Source organism: Bombina bombina, chromosome 6, assembly GCF_027579735.1.
Source record: "Bombina bombina isolate aBomBom1 chromosome 6, aBomBom1.pri, whole genome shotgun sequence".
Classification (NCBI taxonomy): Eukaryota; Metazoa; Chordata; class Amphibia; order Anura; family Bombinatoridae; genus Bombina; species Bombina bombina.
The window spans coordinates 114544914-114568377 of record NC_069504.1 but is presented as its reverse complement, the minus strand read 5'-3'; the positions used below and the strand labels follow the sequence as shown (position 1 = coordinate 114568377).

The following is a 23464-nucleotide window of genomic DNA, read 5'->3' as shown; positions in this document are numbered from 1 at the left end:
TAATCAGAGGCTCCAACTTCTCTGGTTAGTTTACCCTCCCATATACTGCTCTCATAAATGTGGCCAACAATATTAGAGATTATATAGCTCCCTACTACTCATTTAAGGCCCACAATAGTTTCAGAATGGTCCTACTTGTTAGCCCCAGATTTATTAATCTGCAGAACCCAAAGCAGCAGAGTCCACAATATCCTATACCTCCTAATGTGTGTATCTATTGTCAACTAACCCTATTATTAGAAGATATAGATAGAGACACAAAGTTTAGTTAATGGTCCTTCTGTGGATGACATAGTTTGGCAAAGAACTTGAATTAGATACACATGAGGCAAAAATTGGACATGTATCTAAATATTTCATATTTATTTTGGAAACCAGGTATGACCCTCTTAGAACTTATGTTGAAATTGTAAGTAGACAGTGACCTTCCACTGTTGTATATCTGACCCCATATTTAAGTTAGATTCTTCTCTCAATTTATTTTGATATAAGAAATGATCTGTTATTGTAATATATACCCCCATAAAGAACTTTTCCTCTTTATCATAACTGAATACCCCCAACTTGTTGCCCTCAACACTAGTATGGGTACCCCAGATAGATCCGGCTCCCCCTTTTCTAAAAATAGCGGCTCTTGCCCGCTGCATTCTTTTCCCCCTCTTTATGTTTTGGCCCAAGGGTAACCAACTCATAAGCTCCCTCCCCACAGCCTTCTTTCATTAGATCACTTAGGTCCAAAAGTGACCCCTTTGGCACAAGGAGGAGCATTTTCATTTTATCTGTTTCACAACTTAATCTAAAAAAAAAAAAAGAAGTCCCACCTACCTTTGTCCAGTCCAGTTTACCACACAGTAGCAGAACGTGCCTGATGGTTTTACTCCTTCATGTTTACCCCTGTTGGTAGGCTCCAATAACACTTTGCGGACAGCTACAACTCTAGATATAGCCCCGTATGCTATTAGGGTGACCCCAGTGCTCACCCAGCTTAATCTCTTCTTGTTGATAAAGAGTTTCACAGCTATGTAGTTGTCCGTAATATTCTTGTTCTGTTAATGTATACTCTATTTTTTGTATTATTCTGGTCTATGGGTGAACCCTGTTTGTAATATTGACTCACAACTTCAATAAAAATTATTTAAAAAAACAAACAAAAAAAACATTTAATAATAAAGATAGACCTAATTATTAAGATGTGGACAAAAACAATAGGAATGACACATCCCCTTTTTTTTCCTCTTTTTCATCTTTTCTCTCCTCTCACTCCGCTTCTTCTCTATTTCTTACCCCGTCCCCCTTTAATAATTCTCGATACCTGGACACTGTTTTAGGCTTTTTCCTTCTCAATAAGAGTAAGACCAGTTATGATGAACCTCGGGGATAAAAAGTTGCTAATTAATTCTCGGTTTTGTGGCGCTCCAGCAGTACGCACCTGCATAGTTGGTTACTGCATGTCCCTTTCTTATTCTATATTTCTAGTCCTTTCCCCTATGTATCTGACATTAGCCATACCTTCCCCTACCAAGATAATTCTTGCTTATTGACAGGTTAATACATGATACCTAAAAGGAAAAAAAAACTATTTAGGTTTCACAAAAAATCCACAATTAGATTAACACTACTAGATTTCAATTTAGACCTATTAAAACTGTACAATGTGGATAATAGACTATGTTGTAATTATTCGTTCAATTCTGTATGATGTTTGTTTCATTTTCCACATATGAACTGCATTTCTTTGTTCTGATATACCTCTAAAAATATATTTTAAAAAAAATAACTAAGTTGCTACTCATCTTTATTTGGACAAATGTAATGAGTGGAAATAAAAGCTGCGTTACTTATTTAGGTTTCTTCATGACAAATCCTTATGCTAGTTGTCCCACTGGATTTGTTATTTAGCCCACAAGCTTATGCGTATGCAGTGCGTAAGAAAACAGCAGGGTCAATAACGAGCACGGTTAGGAAATGTTTGTGTAAAATCAAATCATCATTTTATTCATCATTAAATGATTTTACCTTTCCTAAGAGAACCTTAGCCACAAATCATATTACTGATAACGATAAAAAGCCATAACAGACAAAGATAAGCTACAAAGCAAGATTTTGTTTTTTTAACATGTTTCTTACCACCAGGAGGAACCTGCTCTCATATTTGTTCATCAGTAGCCCAGAGGCAGAACTTTTCTTATTATTCTTAATCTACCATCACAAGGTAGAAAAGGTGCATTACTCACAAGAACATCTTACATTCAGAAGTCACAGCTTTGCAGATCAGGAAAGACTAGGGTTGAAAAAATCCCTGAGAGGCAGTCAACAAACGCTCTGCAGCTTTGCAGCCCTGCTCCATATTTGACTGTTCTATTCAAACAGCACTTTGCTCTGGATGCATGTGTTAAGGAAACCATACACAGTACAGCCAGAGAAAAACTCTGAGAGCAGTCTAATGTGGAGCAGTGCTGCAAAGTGAAAGTGCTAAGAGTTCATGCATGTGTCAATCTTTCTGCAGACATGCTGCATTTTCTGCGATGACATCTCAGATCACTGCATGTTCTGCCTTGGGGAGCAGTAGTTGTGCTATGGAATACTGGAAGAATTCTGGCATTCATACGTAACAGAATATTTCAAATGTAATGTATGTAAAGATGCCATTTCTTTCATGTAATTAACAAGAGTCCATGAGCTAGTGACGTATGGGATATACATTCCTACCAGGAGGGGCAAAGTTTCCCAAACCTTAAAATGCCTATAAATACACCCCTCACCACACCCACAAATCAGTTTTACAAACTTTGCCTCCAAGGGAGGTGGTGAAGTAAGTTTGTGCTAGATTCTACGTTGATATGCGCTCCGCAGCAAGTTGGAGCCCGGTTTTCCTCTCAGCGTGCAGTGAATGTCAGAGGGATGTGAGGAGAGTATTGCCTATTGAATGCAGTGATCTCCTTCTACGGGGTCTATTTCATAAGGTTCTCTGTTATCGGTCGTAGAGATTCATCTCTTACCTCCCTTTTCAGATCGACGATATACTCTTATATTTACCATTTCCTCTACTGATTCTCGTTTCAGTACTGGTTTGGCTTTCTACAAACATGTAGATGAGTGTCCTGGGGTAAGTAAGTCTTATTTTCTGTGACACTCTAAGCTATGGTTGGGCACTTTATTTATAAAGTTCTAAATATATGTATTCAAACATTTATTTGCCTTGACTCAGAATGTTCAACTTTCCTTATTTCCAGACAGTCAGTTTCATATTTGGGATTATGCTTTAAATTATCATATTTTTTCTTACCTCAAAAATTTGACTTTTTTCCCTGTGGGCTGTTAGGCTCGCGGGGGCTGAAAATGCTTCATTTTATTGCGTCATTCTTGGCGCGGACTTTCTTGGCGCAAAAATTCTTTTCCGTTTCCGGCGTCATACGTGTCGCCGGAAGTTGCGTCATTTTTGACGTTATTTTGCGCCAAAAATGTCGGCGTTCCGGATGTGGCGTCATTTTTGGCGCCAAAAGCATTTAGGCGCCAAATAATGTGGGCGTCTTATTTGGCGCCAAAAAATATGGGCGTCGCTTTTGTCTCCACATTATTTCAGTCTCATTTTTCATTTGCTTCTGGTTGCTAGAAGCTTGATGTTTGGCATTTTTTTCCCATTCCTGAAACTGTCTTATAAGGAATTTGATCTATTTTGCTTTATATGTTGTTTTTTCTCTTACATATTGCAAGATGTCTCACGTTGCATCTGAGCCAGAAGATACTACAGGAAAACCACTGCCTGCTGGATCTACCAAAGCTAAGTGTATCTGCTGTAAACTTTTGGTAGCTATTCCTCCAGCTGTTGTTTGTAATAATTGTCATGACAAACTTGTTAAAGCAGATAATATTTCCTTTAGTGATGTACCATTGCCTGTTGCAGTTCCCTCAACATCTAAGGTGCAGAATGTTCCTGATAACATAAGAGATTTTGTTTCTGAATCCATAAAGAAGGCTTTGTCTGTTATTTCTCCTTCTAGTAAACGTAAAAAGTCTTTTAAATCTTCTCTCTCTACAGATGAATTTTTAAATGAACACCATCATTCTGATTCTTTGGACTCTTCTGGTTCAGAGGATTCTGTCTCAGAGATTGATGCTGATAAATCTTCATATTTATTTAAGATGGAATTTATTCGCTCTTTACTTAAAGAAGTACTAATTGCTTTAGAAATAGAGGATTCTAGTCCTCTTGATACTAATTCTATACGTTTGGATAAGGTTTTTAAAGCTCCTGCGGTTATTCCAGAAGTCTTTCCTGTTCCTAATGCTATTTCTGCAGTAATTGCTAAGGAATGGGATAAATTGGGTAATTCATTTACTCCTTCTAAACGTTTTAAGCAATTATATCCTGTTCCGCCTGACAGGTTAGAATTTTGGGACAAAATCCCTAAAGTTGATGGGGCTATTTCTACCCTTGCTAAACGTACTACCATTCCTACGTCAGATGGTACCTCGTTTAAGGATCCTTTAGATAGAAAAATTGAATCTTTTCTAAGAAAAGCTTATCTATGTTCAGGTAATCTTCTTAGACCTGCTATATCATTGGCTGATGTTGCTGCAGCTTCAACTTTTTGGTTGGAAACTCTAGCGCAACAAGTAACAAATCGTGATTCTCATGATATTATTATTCTTCTCCAGCATGCTAATAATTTCATCTGTGATGCCATTTTTGATATTATTAGAGTTGATGTTAGATTTATGTCTCTGGCTATCTTAGCCAGAAGAGCTTTATGGCTTAAGACTTGGAATGCTGATATGGCTTCTAAATCAACTCTACTTTCCATTTCTTTCCAGGGAAACAAATTATTTGGTTCTCAGTTGGATTCTATTATTTCAACTGTTACTGGTGGGAAAGGATCTTTTTTACCACAGGATAAAAAGTCTAAAGGTAAAAACAGGGCTAACAATCGTTTTCGTTCCTTTCGTTTCAACAAAGAACAAAAGCCCGATCCTTCGTCCTCAGGAGCAGTTTCAGTTTAGAAACCATCTCCAGTCTGGAATAAATCCAAGCCTGCTAGAAAGGCAAAGCCTGCTTCTAAGTTCACATGAAGGTACGGCCCTCATTCCAGTTCAGCTGGTAGGGGGCAGGTTACGTTTTTTCAAAGAAATTTGGATCAATTCTGTTCACAATCTTTGGATTCAGAACATTGTTTCAGAAGGGTACAGAATTGGTTTCAAGATGAGACCTCCTGCAAAGAGATTTTTTCTTTCCCATGTCCCAGTAAATCCAGTGAAAGCTCAAGCATTTCTGAATTGTGTTTCAGATCTAGAGTTGGCTGGAGTAATTATGCCAGTTCCAGTTCCGGAACAGGGGATGGGGTTTTATTCAAATCTCTTCATTGTACCAAAGAAGGAGAATTCCTTCAGACCAGTTCTGGATCTAAAATTATTGAATCGTTATGTAAGGATACCAACGTTCAAGATGGTAACTGTAAGGACTATATTGCCTTTTGTTCAGCAAGGGAATTATATGTCCACAATAGATTTACAGGATGCATATCTGCATATTCCGATTCATCCAGATCATTATCAGTTCCTGAGATTCTCTTTTCTAGACAAGCATTACCAATTTGTGGCTCTACCGTTTGGCCTTGCTACAGCTCCAAGAATTTTCACAAAGATTCTCGGTGCCCTTCTGTCTGTAATCAGAGAACAGGGTATTGTGGTATTTCCTTATTTGGACGATATCTTGGTACTTGCTCCGTCTTTACATTTAGCAGAGTCTCATACGAATCGACTTGTGTTGTTTCTTCAAGATCATGGTTGGAGGATCAATTTACCAAAAAGTTCTTTGATTCCTCAAACAAGGGTAACCTTTCTGGGTTTCCAGATAGATTCAGTGTCCATGACTTTGTCTTTAACAGACAAGAGACGTCTAAAATTGATTACAGCCTGTCGAAACCTTCAGTCTCAATCATTCCCTTCGGTAGCCTTATGCATGGAAATTCTAGGTCTTATGACTGCTGCATCGGACGCGATCCCCTTTGCTCGTTTTCACATGCGACCTCTTCAGCTCTGTATGCTGAACCTATGGTGCAGGGATTACACGAAGATATATCAATTAATATCTTTAAAACCGATTGTTCGGCACTCTCTAACGTGGTGGACAGATCACCATCGTTTAATTCAGGGGGCTTCTTTTGTTCTTCCGACCTGGACTGTAATTTCAACAGATGCAAGTCTCACAGGTTGGGGAGCTGTGTGGGGATCTCTGACGGTACAAGGAGTTTGGGAATCTCAGGAGGTGAGATTACCGATCAATATCTTGGAACTCCGTGCAGTTTTCAGAGCTCTTCAGTTTTGGCCTCTTCTGAAGAGAGAATCGTTCATTTGTTTTCAGACAGACAATGTCACAACTGTGGCATACATCAATCATCAAGGAGGGACTCACAGTCCTCTGGCTATGAAAGAAGTATCTCGAATTTTGGTTTGGGCGGAATCCAGCTCCTGTCTAATCTCTGCGGTTCATATCCCAGGTGTAGACAATTGGGAAGCGGATTATCTCAGTCGCCAAACGTTGCATCCGGGCGAATGGTCTCTTCACCCAGAGGTATTTCTTCAGATTGTTCAATTGTGGGGGCTCCCAGAGATAGATCTGATGGCCTCTCATCTAAACAAGAAACTTCCCAGGTATCTGTCCAGATCCCGGGATCCTCAGGCGGAGGCAGTGGATGCATTATCACTTCCTTGGAAGTATCATCCTGCCTATATCTTTCCGCCTCTAGTTCTTCTTCCAAGAGTAATCTCCAAGATTCTGAGGGAATGCTCGTTTGTTCTGCTAATAGCTCCGGCATGGCCTCACAGGTTTTGGTATGCGGATCTTGTCCGGATGGCATCTTGCCAGCCATGGACTCTTCCGTTAAGACCAGACCTTCTGTCACAAGGTCCTTTTTTCCATCCGGATCTGAAATCCTTAAATTTAAAGGTATGGAGATTGAACGCTTGATTCTTGGTCATAGAGGTTTCTCTGACTCCGTGATTAATACTATGTTACAGGCTCGTAAATCTGTATCTCGAGAGATATATTATAGAGTCTGGAAGACTTATATTTCTTGGTGTCTTTCTCATCATTTTTCTTGGCATTCTTTTAGAATACCGAGAATTTTACAGTTTCTTCAGGATGGTTTAGATAAGGGTTTGTCCGCAAGTTCTTTGAAAGGACAAATCTCCGCTCTTTCTGTTCTTTTTCACAGAAAGATTGCTATTCTTCCTGATATTCATTGTTTTGTACAAGCTTTGGTTCGTATAAAACCTGTCATTAAGTCAATTTCTCCTCCTTGGAGTTTGAATTTGGTTCTGGGAGCTCTTCAAGCTCCTCCGTTTGAACCTATGCATTCATTGGACATTAAATTACTTTCTTGGAAAGTTTTGTTCCTTTTGGCCATCTCTTCTGCTAGAAGAGTTTCTGAATTATCTGCTCTTTCGTGTGAGTCTCCTTTTCTGATTTTTCATCAGGATAAGGCGGTGTTGCGAACTTCTTTTGAATTTTTACCTAAAGTTGTGAATTCCAACAACATTAGTAGAGAAATTGTGGTTCCTTCATTATGTCCTAATCCTAAGAATTCTAAGGAGAAATCATTGCATTCTTTGGATGTTGTTAGAGCTTTGAAATATTATGTTGAAGCTACGAAATCTTTCCGTAAGACTTCTAGTCTATTTGTTATCTTTTCCGGTTCTAGGAAAGGCCAGAAAGCTTCTGCCATTTCTTTGGCATCTTGGTTGAAATCTTTAATTCATCTTGCCTATGTTGAGTCGGGTAAAATTCCGCCTCAAAGAATTACAGCTCATTCTACTAGGTCAGTATCTACTTCCTGGGCGTTTAGGAATGAAGCTTCGGTTGACCAGATCTGCAAAGCAGCAACTTGGTCCTCTTTGCATACTTTTACTAAATTCTACCATTTTGATGTATTTTCTTCTTCTGAAGCAGTTTTTGGTAGAAAAGTTCTTCAGGCAGCGGTTTCAGTTTGAATCTTCTGCTTATGTTTTTTGTTAAACTTTATTTTGGGTGTGGATTATTTTCAGCAGGAATTGGCTGTCTTTATTTTATCCCTCCCTCTCTAGTGACTCTTGTGTGGAAAGATCCACATCTTGGGTAGTCATTATCCCATACGTCACTAGCTCATGGACTCTTATTAATTACATGAAAGAAAACATAATTTATGTAAGAACTTACCTGATAAATTCATTTCTTTCATATTAACAAGAGTCCATGAGGCCCACCCTTTTTTGTGGTGGTTATGATTTTTTTGTATAAAGCACAATTATTCCAATTCCTTATTTTCTATGCTTCGCACTTTTTTTCTTATCACCCCACTTCTTGGCTATTCGTTAAACTGATTTGTGGGTGTGGTGAGGGGTGTATTTATAGGCATTTTAAGGTTTGGGAAACTTTGCCCCTCCTGGTAGGAATGTATATCCCATACGTCACTAGCTCATGGACTCTTGTTAATATGAAAGAAATGAATTTATCAGGTAAGTTCTTACATAAATTATGTTTTTCAACAATAGCAAAATTGTGATGGCTGAATTTGAACGCACTGGCGGGTTTCTGATATTATTTTTAAACCATTTCATCAGTTTCATAGACTATGGAAAAAGTGGTTTTATAATTGTGTGTTGAAATGGTTAACTAGGTGCTTCAATTACTCTTAATTAATTATAGAATTGGTTGACTATTCTAGTTTGTAACTTGTTTATAATCTCACAATACTTTCTTTCATGTAATTAGCAAGAGTCCATGAGCTAGTGACGTATGGGATATACATTCCTACCAGGAGGGGCAAAGTTTCCCAAACCTCAAAATGCCTATAAATACACCCCTCACCACACCCACAAATCAGTTTTACAAACTTTGCCTCCTATGGAGGTGGTGAAGTAAGTTTGTGCTAGATTCTACGTTGATATGCGCTCCGCAGCAGGTTGGAGCCCGGTTTTCCTCTCAGCGTGCAGTGAATGTCAGAGGGATGTGAAGAGAGTATTGCCTGTTTGAATTCAATGATCTCCTTCTACGGGGTCTATTTCATAGGTTCTCTGTTATCGGTCGTAGAGATTCATCTCTTACCTCCCTTTTCAGATCGACGATATACTCTTATATATATACCATTACCTCTGCTGATTTTCGTTTCAGTACTGGTTTGGCTTTCTACAAACATGTAGATGAGTGTCATGGGGTAAGTAAGTCTTATTTTCTATGACACTCTAAAGCTATGGTTGGGCACTTTTTTTTTAAAGTTCTAAATATATGTATTCAAACATTTATTTGCCTTGACTCAGAATGTTCAACATTCCTTTTTTTCAGACAGTCAGTTTCATATTTGGGATAATGCATTTGAATCAATCATTTTTCTTACCTTAAAAATTTGACTTTTTCCCTGTGGGCTGTTAGGCTCGCGGGGGCTGAAAATGCTTCATTTTATTGCGTCATTTTTGGTGCAAAAAATCTTTTCTGTTTCCGGCGTCATACGTGTCGTCGGAAGTTGCGTCATTTTTTTGACGTTCTTTTGCGCCAAAAATGTCAGCGTTCCGGATGTGGCGTCATTTTGGCGCCAAATAATGTGGGTATCTTTTTTGGCGCTAAAAAAATATGGGCGTCGCTTTTGTCTCCACATTATTTAAGTCTCATTTTTCATTGCTTCTGGTTGCTAGAAGCTTGTTCTTTGGCATTTTTTCCCATTCCTGAAACTGTCATTTAAGGAATTTGATCAATTTTGCTTTATATGTTGTTTTTTCTCTTACATATTGCAAGATGTTGCATCTGAGTCAGAAGATACTTCAAGAAAATCGCTGTCTGGTGCTGGAACTACCAAAGCTAAGTGTATCTGCTGTAAACTTTTGGTAGCTGTTACTCCAGCTGTTGTTTGTATTAAATGTCATGACAAACTTGTTAATGCAGATAATATTTCTTTTAGTAAAGTACCATTACCTGTTGCAGTTCCAACAACATCTAATGTTCATAGTGTTCCTGATAACATAAGAGATTTAGTTTCTGAATCCATTAAGAAGGCTATGTCTGTTATTCCTCCTCCTAGTAAACACAAAAAATCTTTTAAAACTTCTCGTTATCCAGATGAATTTTTAAATGAACATCATCATTCTGATTCTAATGATTCTTCTGGTTCAGAGGATTCTGTCTCAGAGGATTCTGACTCAGAGGTTGATGCTGATAAATCTTCATATTTATTTAAAATGGAATTTATTCGTTCTTTACTTAAAGAAGTTTTAATTGCTTTAGAAATTGAGGATTCTGGTCCTCTTGATACTAAATCTAAACGTTTAGACAAGGTCTTTAAATCTCCTGTGGTTATTCCAGAAATTTTTCCTGTTCCTGGTGCTATTTCTGAAGTAATTTCCAGAGAATGGAATAATTTGGGAAATTCATTTACTCCCTCTAAACGTTTTAAGCAATTATATCCTGTGCCGTCCGACAGATTAGAGTTTTGGGACAAAATCCCTAAAGTTGATGGGGCTATTTCTACCCTTGCTAAACGTACTACTATTCCTACGGCAGATGGTACTTCCTTTAAGGACCCTTTAGATAGGAAAATTGAATCCTTTCTAAGAAAAGCTTATCTGTGTTCAGGTAATCTTCTTAGACCTGCGATATCATTGGCTGATGTTGCTGCAGCTTCAACTTTTTGGTTGGAAACTTTAGCGCAACAAGTAACAGATCATGATTCTCATAATATTATTATTCTTCTTCAACATGCTAATAATTTTATCTGTGATGCCATTTTTGATATTATCAGAGTTGAGTCAGGTTTATGTCTCTAGCTATTTTAGCTAGAAGAGCTTTATGGCTTAAAACTTGGAATGCTGATATGTCTTCTAAATCGACTCTACTTTCCCTTTCTTTCCAGGGTAATAAATTATTTGGTTCTCAGTTGGATTCTATTATCTCAACTGTTACTGGTGGGAAAGGATCTTTTTTACCACAGGATAAAAAATCTAAAGGTAAAAACAGGGCTAATAATCGTTTTCGTTCCTTTCGTTTCAACAAAGAACAAAAGCCTGATCCTTCATCCTCAGGAGCAGTTTCAGTTTGGAAACCATCTCCAGTCTGGAATAAATCCAAGCCTTCTAGAAAAGCAAAGCCAGCTTCTAAGTCCACATGAAGGTGCAGCCCTCATTCCAGCTCAGCTGGTAGGGGGCAGATTACGTTTTTTCAAAGAAATTTGGATCAATTCTGTTCACAATCTTTGGATTCAGAACATTGTTTCAGAAGGGTACAGAATTGGTTTCAAGATAAGACCTCCTGCAAAGAGATTTTTTCTTTCCCGTGTCCCAGTAAACCCAGTGAAAGCTCAAGCATTTCTGAAATGTGTTTCAGATCTAGAGTTGGCTGGAGTAATTATGCCAGTTCCAGTTTTGGAACAGGGGCTGGGGTTTTATTCGAATCTCTTCATTGTACCAAAGAAGGAGAATTCCTTCAGACCAGTTCTGGATCTAAAAATATTGAATCGTTATGTAAGGATACCAACATTCAAAATGGTAACTGTAAGGACCATCTTGCCTTTTGTTCAGCAAGGGCATTATATGTCTACAATAGATTTACAGGATGCATATCTGCATATTCCGATTCATCCAGATCACTATCAGTTCCTGAGATTCTCTTTCCTGGACAAGCATTACCAGTTTGTGGCTCTGCCGTTTGGCCTAGCTACAGCTCCAAGAATTTTTACAAAGGTTCTCGGTGCCCTTCTGTCTGTAATCAGAGAACAGGGTATTGTGGTATTTCCTTATTTGGACGATATCTTGGTACTTGCTCAGTCTTTACATTTAGCAGAATCTCATACGAATCGACTTGTGTTGTTTCTTCAAGATCATGGTTGGAGGATCAATTCACTAAAAAGTTAATTGATTCCTCAGACAAGGGTAACCTTTTTAGGTTTCCAGATAGATTCAGTGTCCATGACTCTGTCTTTGACAGACAAGAGACGTCTGAAATTGATTTCAGCTTGTCGAAACCTTCAGTCACAATCATTCCCTTCGGTAGCCTTATGCATGGAAATTCTAGGTCTTATGACTGCTGCATCGGACGCGATCCCCTTTGCTCGTTTTCACATGCGACCTCTTCAGCTCTGTATGCTGAACCAATGGTGCAGGGATTACACAAAGATATATCAATTAATATCTTTAAAACCGATTGTACGACATTCTCTGACGTGGTGGACAGTTCACCATCGTTTAATTCAGGGGGCTTCTTTTGTTCTTCCGACCTGGACTATAATCTCAACAGATGCAAGTCTTACAGGTTGGGGAGCTGTGTGGGGGTCTCTGACGGCACAAGGGGTTTGGGAATCTCAGGAGGTGAGATTACCGATCAATATTTTGGAACTCCGTGCAATTTTCAGAGCTCTTCAGTCTTGGCCTCTTCTGAAGAGAGAGTCGTTCATTTGTTTTCAGACAGACAATGTCACAACTGTGGCATACATCAATCATCAAGGAGGGACTCACAGTCCTCTGGCTATGAAAGAAGTATCTCGAATTCTGGTTTGGGCGGAATCCAGCTCCTGTCTAATCTCTGCGGTTCATATCCCAGGTATAGACAATTGGGAAGCGGATTATCTCAGTTGCCAAACGTTGCATCCGGGCGAATGGTCTCTTCACCCAGAGGTATTTCTTCAAATTGTTCAAATGTGGGAATTCCCAGAAATAGATCTGATGGCTTCTCATCTAAACAAGAAACTTCCCAGGTATCTGTCCAGATCCCGGGATCCTCAGGCGGAGGCAGTGGATGCATTATCACTTCCTTGGAAGTATCATCCTGCTTATATCTTCCGCCTCTAGTTCTTCTTCCAAGAGTAATCTCCAAGATTCTGAAGGAATGCTCGTTTGTTCTGCTGGTAGCTCCAGCATGGCCTCACAGGTTTTGGTATGCGGATCTTGTCCGGATGGCCTCTTGCCAGCCGTGGACTCTTCCGTTAAGACCAGACCTTCTGTCGCAAGGTCCTTTTTTCCATCAGGATCTCAAATCCTTAAATTTAAAGGTATGGAGATTGAACGCTTGATTCTTGGTCAAAGAGGTTTCTCTGACTCTGTGATTAATACTATGTTACAGGCTCGTAAATCTGTATCTAGAGAGATATATTATAGAATCTGGAAGACTTATATTTCTTGGTGTCTTTCTCATCATTTTTCCTGGCATTCTTTTAGAATTCCGAGAATTTTACAGTTTCTTCAGGATGGTTTAGATAAAGGTTTGTCCGCAAGTTCATTGAAAGGACAAATCTCTGCTCTTTCTGTTCTTTTTCACAGAAAGATTGCTAATCTTCCTGATATTCATTGTTTTGTACAAGCTTTGGTTTGTATAAAACCTGTCATTAAGTCTATTTCTCCTCCTTGGCGTTTGTATTTGGTTCTGGGGGCTCTTCAAGCTCCTCCTTTTGAACCCATGCATTCTTTGGACATTAAATTACTTTCTTGGAAAGTTTTGTTCCTTTTGGCCATCTCTTCTGCCAGAAGAGTCTCTGAATTATCTGCTCTTTCTTGTGAGTCTCCTTTTCTGATTTTTCATCAGGATAAGGCGGTGTTGCGAACTTCTTTTGAATTTTTACCTAAGGTTGTGAATTCCAACAACATTAGTAGATAAATTGTGGTTCCTTCATTATGTCCTAATCCTAAGAATTCTAAGGAGAAATCGTTGCATTCTTTGGATGTTGTTAGAGCTTTGAAATATTATGTTGAAGCTACTAAGTCTTTCCGAAAGACTTCTAGTCTATTTGTCATATTTTCCGGTTCTAGAAAAGGTCAGAAAGCTTCTGCCATTTCTTTGGCATCTTGGTTGAAATCCTTAATTCACCATGCTTATGTCGAGTCGGGTAAAACTCCGCCTCAAAGGATTACAGCTCATTCTACTAGGTCAGTTTCTACTTCCTGGGCGTTTAGGAATGAGGCTTCGGTTGATCAGATTTGCAAAGCAGCAACTTGGTCCTCTTTGCATACTTTTACTAAATTCTACCATTTTGATGTGTTTTCTTCTTCTGAAGCAGTTTTTGGTAGAAAAGTACTTCAGACAGCGGTTTCAGTTTGAATCTTCTGCTTATGTTTTCATTAAACTTTATTTTGGGTGTGGATTATTTTCAGCAGGAATTGGCTGTCTTTATTTTATCCCTCCCTCTCTAGTGACTCTTGCGTGGAAAGATCCACATCTTGGGTAGTCATTATCCCATACGTCACTAGCTCATGGACTCTTGCTAATTACATGAAAGAAAACATAATTTATGTAAGAACTTACCTGATAAATTCATTTCTTTCATATTAGCAAGAGTCCATGAGGCCCACCCTTTTTGTGGTGGTTATGATTTTTTTGTATAAAGCACAACTATTCCAATTCCTTATTTTATATGCTTTCGCACTTTTTTTTATCACCCCACTTCTTGGCTATTCGTTAAACTGATTTGTGGGTGTGGTGAGGGGTGTATTTATAGGCATTTTGAGGTTTGGGAAACTTTGCCCCTCCTGGTAGGAATGTATATCCCATACGTCACTAGCTCATGGACTCTTGCTAATATGAAAGAAATGAATTTATCAGGTAAGTTCTTACATAAATTATGTTTTATCTATGATTAGGCGACCTTATGGCTGAACCATGCCAGAGCTGCTCCCTTCTCATTACCAGATTCCTCATGGAATACAACTTTTTCCCTCAATGGTGACCTACAATGCTTTAAAGTGACATGAAACCCAAATATTTTCTCTTTCAGGATTCAGATAGTACACAGTTTTAAGCGACATTCCAATTTACTTCTATGACCAAATTTGCTTCATTTTCTTGATATCCTTTGCTGAAGGAGCAGCATAGCACTACTGGGAGAAAGTTGAAAACCTCTAGTCAGCCAATCACCAGCTGGTTCCCATTAGTGTAGGATATGTGCGTATTATTTTACAACAACTTGTACCAGAAAGCAAAGTACATTTGAAAACAGAAGTGAATTCAATAGTGCCTTAAAGGGACATAAAACCCATTTTTTTTCTTTCATGATTCAGATAGAGCAGCAATCTTAAGCAACTTTCTAATTTACTCATATTATCAATTTTTCTTTGTTCCCTTGGTATTCTTTGTTGAATGAGTAGCAATGCACTACTGGTTGCTGACTGAACACATGAGGGAGCCAATGACAATCAGTATATATATCTAGCCACCAATCAGCCACTAGAACCTAGGTTCTTTGCTGCTCTTGAGCGTTCCTAGATAAACCTTTCATCAAAGGTTAACAAGAGAAGGCAGCAAATTAAATAAAAGTAAATTGGAACGTTGTTTTAAACTGTATTCTCTATCTGAATCATGAAAGAAAATTTTTGGGTTTCATGGGCTCTGCTTCATAGGTAGCAGATGCAAAATCTTCAACCTCAGTTTTATATGAAGTAGCAGATAATAATTTGACTGAGGGTTAAATTACAAGTGGAGCGCAATCAATAACGCATGGTGTTATCTTGCGCTCAGTTTTTAAAAATAGCCCACAATCTGGTAAGCTGATGTAACCAAAGCTTTTTAGGCGCAACATATTCTTTAAATTGCTGGCGCAGGGAGCACTTTGTATTAAAAGTGGTGTGTTAAGTGTTGCACTCGAGTACCGTACAAAATATCATTGTAAGATCTAGTATTTTTTTCAAGACCTGAAATAAACAATTAGTGCTTGCTAGTTTGCATTAAAATGTTAGAAACAAATATTTATTAATGAAAAATGGTTTTGTGGCAGAATTAAAGAAATATGGTACAAGAGAAGGACTAGGAGTGGGTGAAAAGTATGTACAGCACAGAAGTAAATGAAGAACTCCACGACTTGAGTGGATTTTTGTGCACAATTGGGTTATTACTTGAGCCATATTCAACATTAATTTTACTGCATGTCCCATCAAAGTCTATTATGTAAGGGATGTAGCACACCTGCACTATCCGATAAACAGACTATCACTTGAGTGATAACGAAACATGAATCAAACACAATAGAGCAAATAGGTTTCTGCTACACTTGAAGTACTGACCATACAGATCTAGATTACAGTAGAAGAGGTGTACAGCTTCTGTTGCCCTATGACCAATAAAGTTTGTGTTTATATGTGGTGCCTACTCATAGACCCACATATTTTAGTACTGCTCTAGTAGATTTCATTTGGCAAACTGGCTTCTATAATAAGAAAGGGCAAAAAAGCATGTACAGTATAACTTAATATGAACCTTTTTTGTTGTTGCTATATATGTAAAATCATTTGCCTTAAACCTTTGCTTTGCTAATAAAAAGGCACAAACTTTTTGTTTATGTTTTAAGCAGCATAATCCTGGGAACAAAGCTAAAGAAATGTAGCAGCTTTGTAGAAAGTTTAACATGTTTTTTCTATTTTATTGTAAAAATGCAAACTATTTAATATACGCATTTAATCCAATCTTCTGAATACTAACTGGTTTTTGCTTTTCTTTAGGGGAGCACTTGAAGCTTACATGCAATCTGTCAAAGCTAGAGAAGGAAAGGAATTTGCACCAGTTTATCCTATAATGGTTGAAGTGCTTCAGAAAGCAATGTCGTCACTGCAGTAACTATTCTGAAAGGCTACAGCCGTCTAAAGCTATACTGGATAGATGAGAATATGCCAGAAGGGAAAATGATAATTTAAGATGTGATTGGTACCCCCATTCCCCTCCCCACAAGAGCTATAATAATAAAAAAAAGGTGGTTTTCTGTATGCGGATAATAAAAAATAGTTTAAGTATAAATATATTCATGATCACAAGACGCTTTATGCAATACATTTTGTTTACTTAATAAATTTGTTACAAATAGCCATTTTGAGTACCTCCATTTCTTTTCATCAACTAAATACACTTGTTGGCACTTACATTTTTCACAAAAACACAGAATACATTTCAACAAATTTATTTGAAATATACAAGAATATAGTGTGCAAAATTATAGGGGCAATATTATGTTGTCACAAGTCAGACACATTGTTTTACAGCTGTGATTCTTGAGTATTAACATAAAAGCCATGATTGCAGCAAGTCACAGCCATGTAGCTGTAAATTAACAAACAAACAAAAAAAACACACAACTGTTTTGACAGTTGCAAGAAAAAGTAAAGTGCAAGTGTTGCACCAAAGTTAAGTGCAAAGTCGGCCCCCGTCATAAAGGACATTTTCCTTAGCAAAATTAAAATCTATTTGTAGATTTTGTAGCAAACTAAATTAATAAACTTTATACTTATTAACTCCTTGGTTGCTGGGGAGGGTCTTAAGTAAATTGCAGGCTCCTCTGTCCACAAGGAATGATCCACTTGCTATAAAATAAATGTAGCTTAGTGGTGCTGGATAGTCAGTTAGTGCTCATGCACTTTGCATTAAAATACCACGTCAGAAACGTACAAATTCTAACGTCAGAGATAATTCATTTGTGCAATACATATTAATAAGCAGTAAGGTCAATAAACAGCAGTTACATATTCTATCATTTCCCCTTTTTTACCAGTCTCTTTTGAAACGACACACACCATTTTAGCACCACAGGATAGCAATTTTCAAGCCTATGTTACCTGATACATCACTTTGAAAAACAAATAAGGCAATTTGGTTTAAAATCTTTTATGGAAAAATTTGTAACCCAAGTTAAAGCATCTTCGCCTAGGATGCCGCCCAAAGTCAAAGATAAAAAAACTAGACAGGGCGACCCGAGTCTAAATAGCTCAAGTGAGACTCTTTCTAACATAAATGATACGCAGATGTTAATCTCTCATTTAACTGACTTATTCTCTCCACAATTTGAAATAATAAAGGCCGAGTTAGGTACAATTTCATCAGATATTTCTAATCTATCCTCTGAAGTGAAACAATTTTCTAATAGAATGTTAGAGATGGAGAACAGAGTGTCTGAGCTAGAAGATCAAGCTAGTGGCCAAACCGATACTATATCCAAACAGAGCTCTAAAATTGCTAATTTACAATCGCGTCTGGACGACCTGGAAGATCGTTCCAGACGAAATAATATTCGAATCATTGGCTTACCTGAGATTCCAGAATTTCAAGATTTATATCAGTTTACATCTTTTACGCTGCCTCAGGCTCTAGGTATTCCACAACAGAGGCTTCCTATTATTATAGAAAGAGCCCATAGAACAGGCATAAAAAAATCCCAGCTTGAGGGATCTCGTTCTAATAGAATGTGTATTTTCAGAATCTTGAACTATCAAGACAAAGTTGAAATCCTTAGATTATTTAAAAAAAGATCTGAACCACTTATATTTGGAAATAACAAAATTCTATTATTTCAAGATTACTCGGCAGAAACCTCTCTAAAAAGAAAGATAATGGCACCATTCTGCTCGCAACTCATTGATAAAGGCTTTAATGCATGGATGGTATATCCAGCCAGTATAATTGTTGAACAGGATGGTGCAAGGAAAATCTTTCGAGAGAAAGGAGAGATTAAAAAATTTTTAAATGAACAATAACATATTACTTACTTATTTCATACTGTTACCTGGTCCCCTATAAATGGAGAGTTTATTAGGGGTTAAAGTTCTCAATCTTCTTTTTTTGAATGTATTATTGAAAAAAAATCAGGCTTTTTTGATTTTTATTTTTAGACGTGGGTTTTTTTTTTTTTTTTTTTTTTTTTTTTTTTTTTTTTTTTTTTTTTTTTTCCTCTCCCTCCCTTTTTTTTCTGTTCTTTCTTCCCCTTCGGGCCCGCAGGGGGAATCTCTATCTGTTGAGCAGTTAAGGCTCGGTAATGGATATTAAATTTTTATCATGGAATGTAGGGGGGATTGTCTCTCCTATGAAACGCAAGTTGATTATTAAATTATTGGCTAAACAAAAACCAGATATTGCTTTTATTCAGGAGACTCACCTCACGGAGCAGGAAGTTGCCAAACTTAAGATACAATGGGTGGGAGAGGTATTTGCTTCTTCTTCAAGCAGGAGAAAATGTGGAGTAGCCATTTTGATTAATAAAGCTCTGGAATATAAGGTTATACAGGTGGAGACAGATACAGCTGCAAGGCTTATACTAATCCAAATTATTATTGATAAAACTAAATATGTGCTCTGTAATGTCTACGGCCCGAATAAATTTCGCAGAGACTTCTGGGAGAGTGTTAAACTTAAATTATTCCCTTTTATAAAGGAGAACCTTATAATAGCCGGAGATTTTAACTTGGTTATCTGTCCGGAAATTGATAGATTCTCAGGGAAAAATTTTCCGGAGAATAGGAGAAGCTCTAAATACTTCACCAAATTCTGTTATAAATTACACCTTACTGATATTTGGCGATCTCTCAACCCGGACTTAATAAGCTTTACATGTGAATCTAAGGCACATAGGACATTTGCCAGGATAGATTTTTTTTTAATCTCTGAATCACTTTCAATCTGTAAATTGGAGGCTGGAATTGGTGAGATTGTGACCTCGGACCACTCAATTATATCTTTAACTTTGAAATCCCATGATAATAATAAAAATAAAATGCCTAGGGCTTTTTTCTATCCATGTTATCTCTATAATAATCCTAGATATACTCATTGGTTAAAACAGGCCTGGAAGGACTATAGTACTCGCAATATCTCTTATTTGCACAAGATTGAAACCTTTTGGGAGGCTTCAAAAGCGGTATTACGGGGGGAAATTATGTCATTTCTAGACATCAAAAACAAGAAGCAACGTGCTCGAGATTTACTAATCACTAAGCAGGTCCAAAATGCCTATAAAAAATACCACGGAAATCGATCGACCAAGAATTGGGATAATTATACAGCGTTAAGAAAGGAAAGGGATATATCTGTTACGCAAAAACTTCTAGAAGACGAGACGAAAACTAATTTATATTTTAGAAGCCCTCATGGTAGTTCTGCTAAAAATTTAGCTAGATTAGTTAAAATAAGGAAAAAGAAGAATTTGATTCCTTATATCAGGGAAAACGACAAAAGATATACTAACACAGAAGAGATATGCGAAGTTTTTTTTAAGTACTACACACGATTATATGCTAAACAAGAAAGTAACGCCATTATTCAAACTAATTTTTGGGACAAGGTCATCCTCCCCCAGCTCCAGCAAGAAGACTTAGAATCTTTGAATGCCCCAATTACTTCTGAAGAAATAGTAAAAGCTATTAGTACATCGAAATTGAATAAAGCCGCAGGCCCTGACGGGTTTCCTGCGGAGTACTACAGATGTCTAGTGGCTGAAGTAACTCCAGTCTTAGAGAAACTGTTTAACTGTTATTATATTTCAAATCAACCAATTTCTGCCCGGTTTACAGCGGCAAATATATCATTAATTTTGAAAAAAGGGAAGAACCCAGAAGATCCAGCCTCTTATAGGCCAATTTCCGTTCTTAACGCGGATTATAAGATCTTAATGTCCATTGTTGCCGCTAGACTTACAGGGTGTTTGGATAAACTTATACATCCCGATCAGGTCGGATTTATGTCCGAACGAAATTCTACCAAAAATATTAGGAGATTAATTACCTTGGTTGATTCTAGCTGGAACTGTGATCAGTCTAAAGGCAGAAATAGATTAAATGATAAGGCAGTCCTTACTTTAGACGCAGTAAAGGCTTTTGATAGTATAGCCTGGACCCATCTATTTAAAACCTTAGAGAAATTCGGCTTTGCAGACAAGTTCTTATACTTCATTCAGAAAATCCACTGGAAACCAGAATCTTACTTACTGGTCAATCGGATGCTCTCCCCTAGGATAATATTGGAAAGAGGGACGAGACAGGGTTGTCCTCTCTCGCCCCTTTTGTTCAACATTGCTCTGGAGCCGCTGGCAATCAGACTGAGAGATAGCTTGCCGGGTATACCAGATTTAGACCCAAGCTTAAAAGTGCTACTTTATGCGGACGACATTTTAATATGTTTACAGAACACCAGAGACACAATTCCCAAGGTTGTAAACATACTGGAGGAGTTCAGCTCCTTCGCGGGATATAAGTCTAATTTGGATAAAAGTGAGTTCATGTGGCTAGGCAAGGAGGCGAATCGACAAACTAATCCAATGTTTCGCACAGTGTCTGCTATAAAATACTTGGGTTTGGAGATTCATAAAAATCCCAAATACTGGTACTCCGCCAATATTGATCCACTTCTCCGGAAGATCAAAGAAGATCTTGAGTTATGGAGGGCTCTCCCTTTATCTATTTCTGCTTCTATTAACTTGATCAAAACTATAATTTTTCCGCGGATTCTATATCCTTTGCAAAATCTACCATTAATCCTTACAAATAAAGACTTAAATAGATTGAATTCGTGGCTTTCCAAATTTATTTGGAAAGCCAAAAAACCACGTATATCATTGGAAAAACTGTCTCAAAAATTTGATAATGCAGGGTTAGCCTTCCCGAACATCAGATATTATAATATTGCAACCCTGGCTAAAATAGCTATAGATTGGTTAGCTCAAACAAATAGGGTTACTGCATTCGAACCGGAATCCAGATTGATCCACCCTTGGTCTTTGAAGGCTCTCTTACATTGTCCACTAAAAGAACTGCCACGAGAAGTCTCTTTATTACAATCTTTTAAAAACCCGATAAGTGCATGGCAGAAGTTTTGTGCCATTTTGGCACTGAATCCCTTTTTTTCTGAATTCTTACCTATAAGAGCTAACCCGTGCTTTTTGCCAGGAACAGATCAAAAAGTATTTCTGGAATGGCAGGATAGAGGACTGAAGGATATTGTCCAGTTATTGGACGATCAAAGTCAGATTCTCCCATGGGAAACTATCGTTTCAAATTATTCATTAGGTAGAGGGAACCGATTTGCCTATTTTCAGGTCCGCCATTATATCACCTCTCAAAGATGGTATTCTTCAATTAGGGTTGAGTGGTCCGAGGTCAAAATCTTTATTCAAAAATTTATAGCTGGTGATACGTCAATCTCATTAATTTATGACATAATGCTTGCTAGACAGGGCACTTTGCTGAGTGATAAACGGGTTAATTCATGGATTAATTCTATCCCCACAATTGATCAAGAGATGATTACAGGTAGTTGTAAATTGGTAGCTAAGTACCCTTTAGCGGTAAACTGGAAAGAATCTCACATCAAATTAATCAATAAATTTTATCTACCCCCAGCCAGGCTAGCGAAATTCTACCCTCTCAAGAAGGCGGATTGCCCGCGATGCTTTTATAGTGTCGCAGATATTGTTCATATGATATGGAGATGCCCTAAAATAAAACAAGTATGGCAGAAAGTCCAGTACTGGTTTAATAGGCTCTATAATGGGGATTATTTGCTATCTCTGCAAGAGGTTATATGTTTGATAAGGGATCCCATAATAGATTCTAAAACTCGGATCTTGAATATTATTATACTAATTGTTAGATATAACATTTTTAAGTCCTGGATTGCTAAGAAGCCCCCTAGTTTAGGGATAATTCTTAAAGGGATCCAATCTCAAATTATATACGAATCTTTTCATCTATCTCAAGCCACAGAGAAAAAAATTAAGATATTCTTGACAGATTGGGCACCAATCATTAAAACTTATTCATTGCAAATCCAACATTTGATCTTGTCTCCATTTGTATCTTCCATTAGTTTCGCTGAGTTAGTTCTGCTTCAAGTATTCCCAGGTTCATGGATGAGGAATTTCAGAGATATACCATAAAGTCATGACCTATCTCCCTTTATGACCTATCTTCCTTTATGACCTATCTTCCCTAAGAGGGAGCCTTGCGGGCCCGGAGGTTGTTGGGGATTTTTTTATTTTTTTTTTTTTTTTTTTTTTTTTTTTTTTTTTTTTTTCTCTCAGTTTTTTGTTCTTGTTTTGTGTTTTTGTTTTTGTTGTTTTCTGTCTTTTGATGTAAGGAAAATAGAAAAAAACCCAGCTCATGTGTACAAATATTGCCCTCATTGATTTGATTAATCAACTATGATAAAGTATACTTATCCTGTATTTTGTTATGTTTTTTTGCTTTACAATGCGCCTTATCTTGCCCTGCGAGGCATAAAAGGTTTGATTTATTTGATTGTACACTGTTCTGGATTCAAAATAAATATATTAAAAAAATAAAAAAAAAAAAATCTTGGTATTTTTGCTATATTAAAAAGAGAAAACTCTCACTCTTCGACTTGCTTTAGAATAATGCTGCCATCATCTTATGGTCACAAAACATTGTGAAAGTCCAATTGTCCTCTTCCATGCAGATGTCACGAGCTTCTGGGCCTCTAACATTTTGTTAACATTCTTGATTAATGCTGTTGTGAACCCTATAAAAACAACAACAAAAAGTTACTACACTAGAACTGGCCACTTTATGTATTAAGAAAAAAGGTCAGATAGGGAGATGGGGTTTTAATTTTAAGGGATAGTTTGGTTTTTAAAGCAATGTAGGCTATTTACATATGCTGTCGCAGACTGGCTCAACAGCCTATGAAGCAGCTCATTGGGATAAGCACATTGCTCTAGACAAGCAACAGTACAACACTAAATCACTGTAATAT

General features: G+C 37.5%; 2 protein-coding genes across 3 annotated transcripts in view; one reads left to right on the top strand and one right to left on the bottom strand.

Annotated features, from left to right (window-relative positions):
* COG5 (component of oligomeric golgi complex 5) overlaps positions 1-16798 on the top strand; it is a 1291144-nt gene extending 1274346 nt beyond the window's left edge. For both annotated transcript variants that reach the window (XM_053716572.1, XM_053716573.1), the window contains one exon: positions 16441-16798. In XM_053716572.1, coding sequence (XP_053572547.1) covers positions 16441-16555 — 115 coding nt within the window. In that variant the 3' untranslated portion in view covers positions 16556-16798. The remainder of the gene's footprint in view (positions 1-16440) is intronic.
* A 78-nt stretch (positions 16799-16876) lies between these two features.
* Positions 16877-23464, bottom strand: part of HBP1 (HMG-box transcription factor 1) — a 172918-nt gene continuing 166330 nt past the window's right edge. The window contains exon 9 of the mRNA XM_053719176.1: positions 16877-23230. Within this exon, the coding sequence (XP_053575151.1) occupies positions 23213-23230 (18 nt within the window). The 3' untranslated portion in view covers positions 16877-23212. The remainder of the gene's footprint in view (positions 23231-23464) is intronic.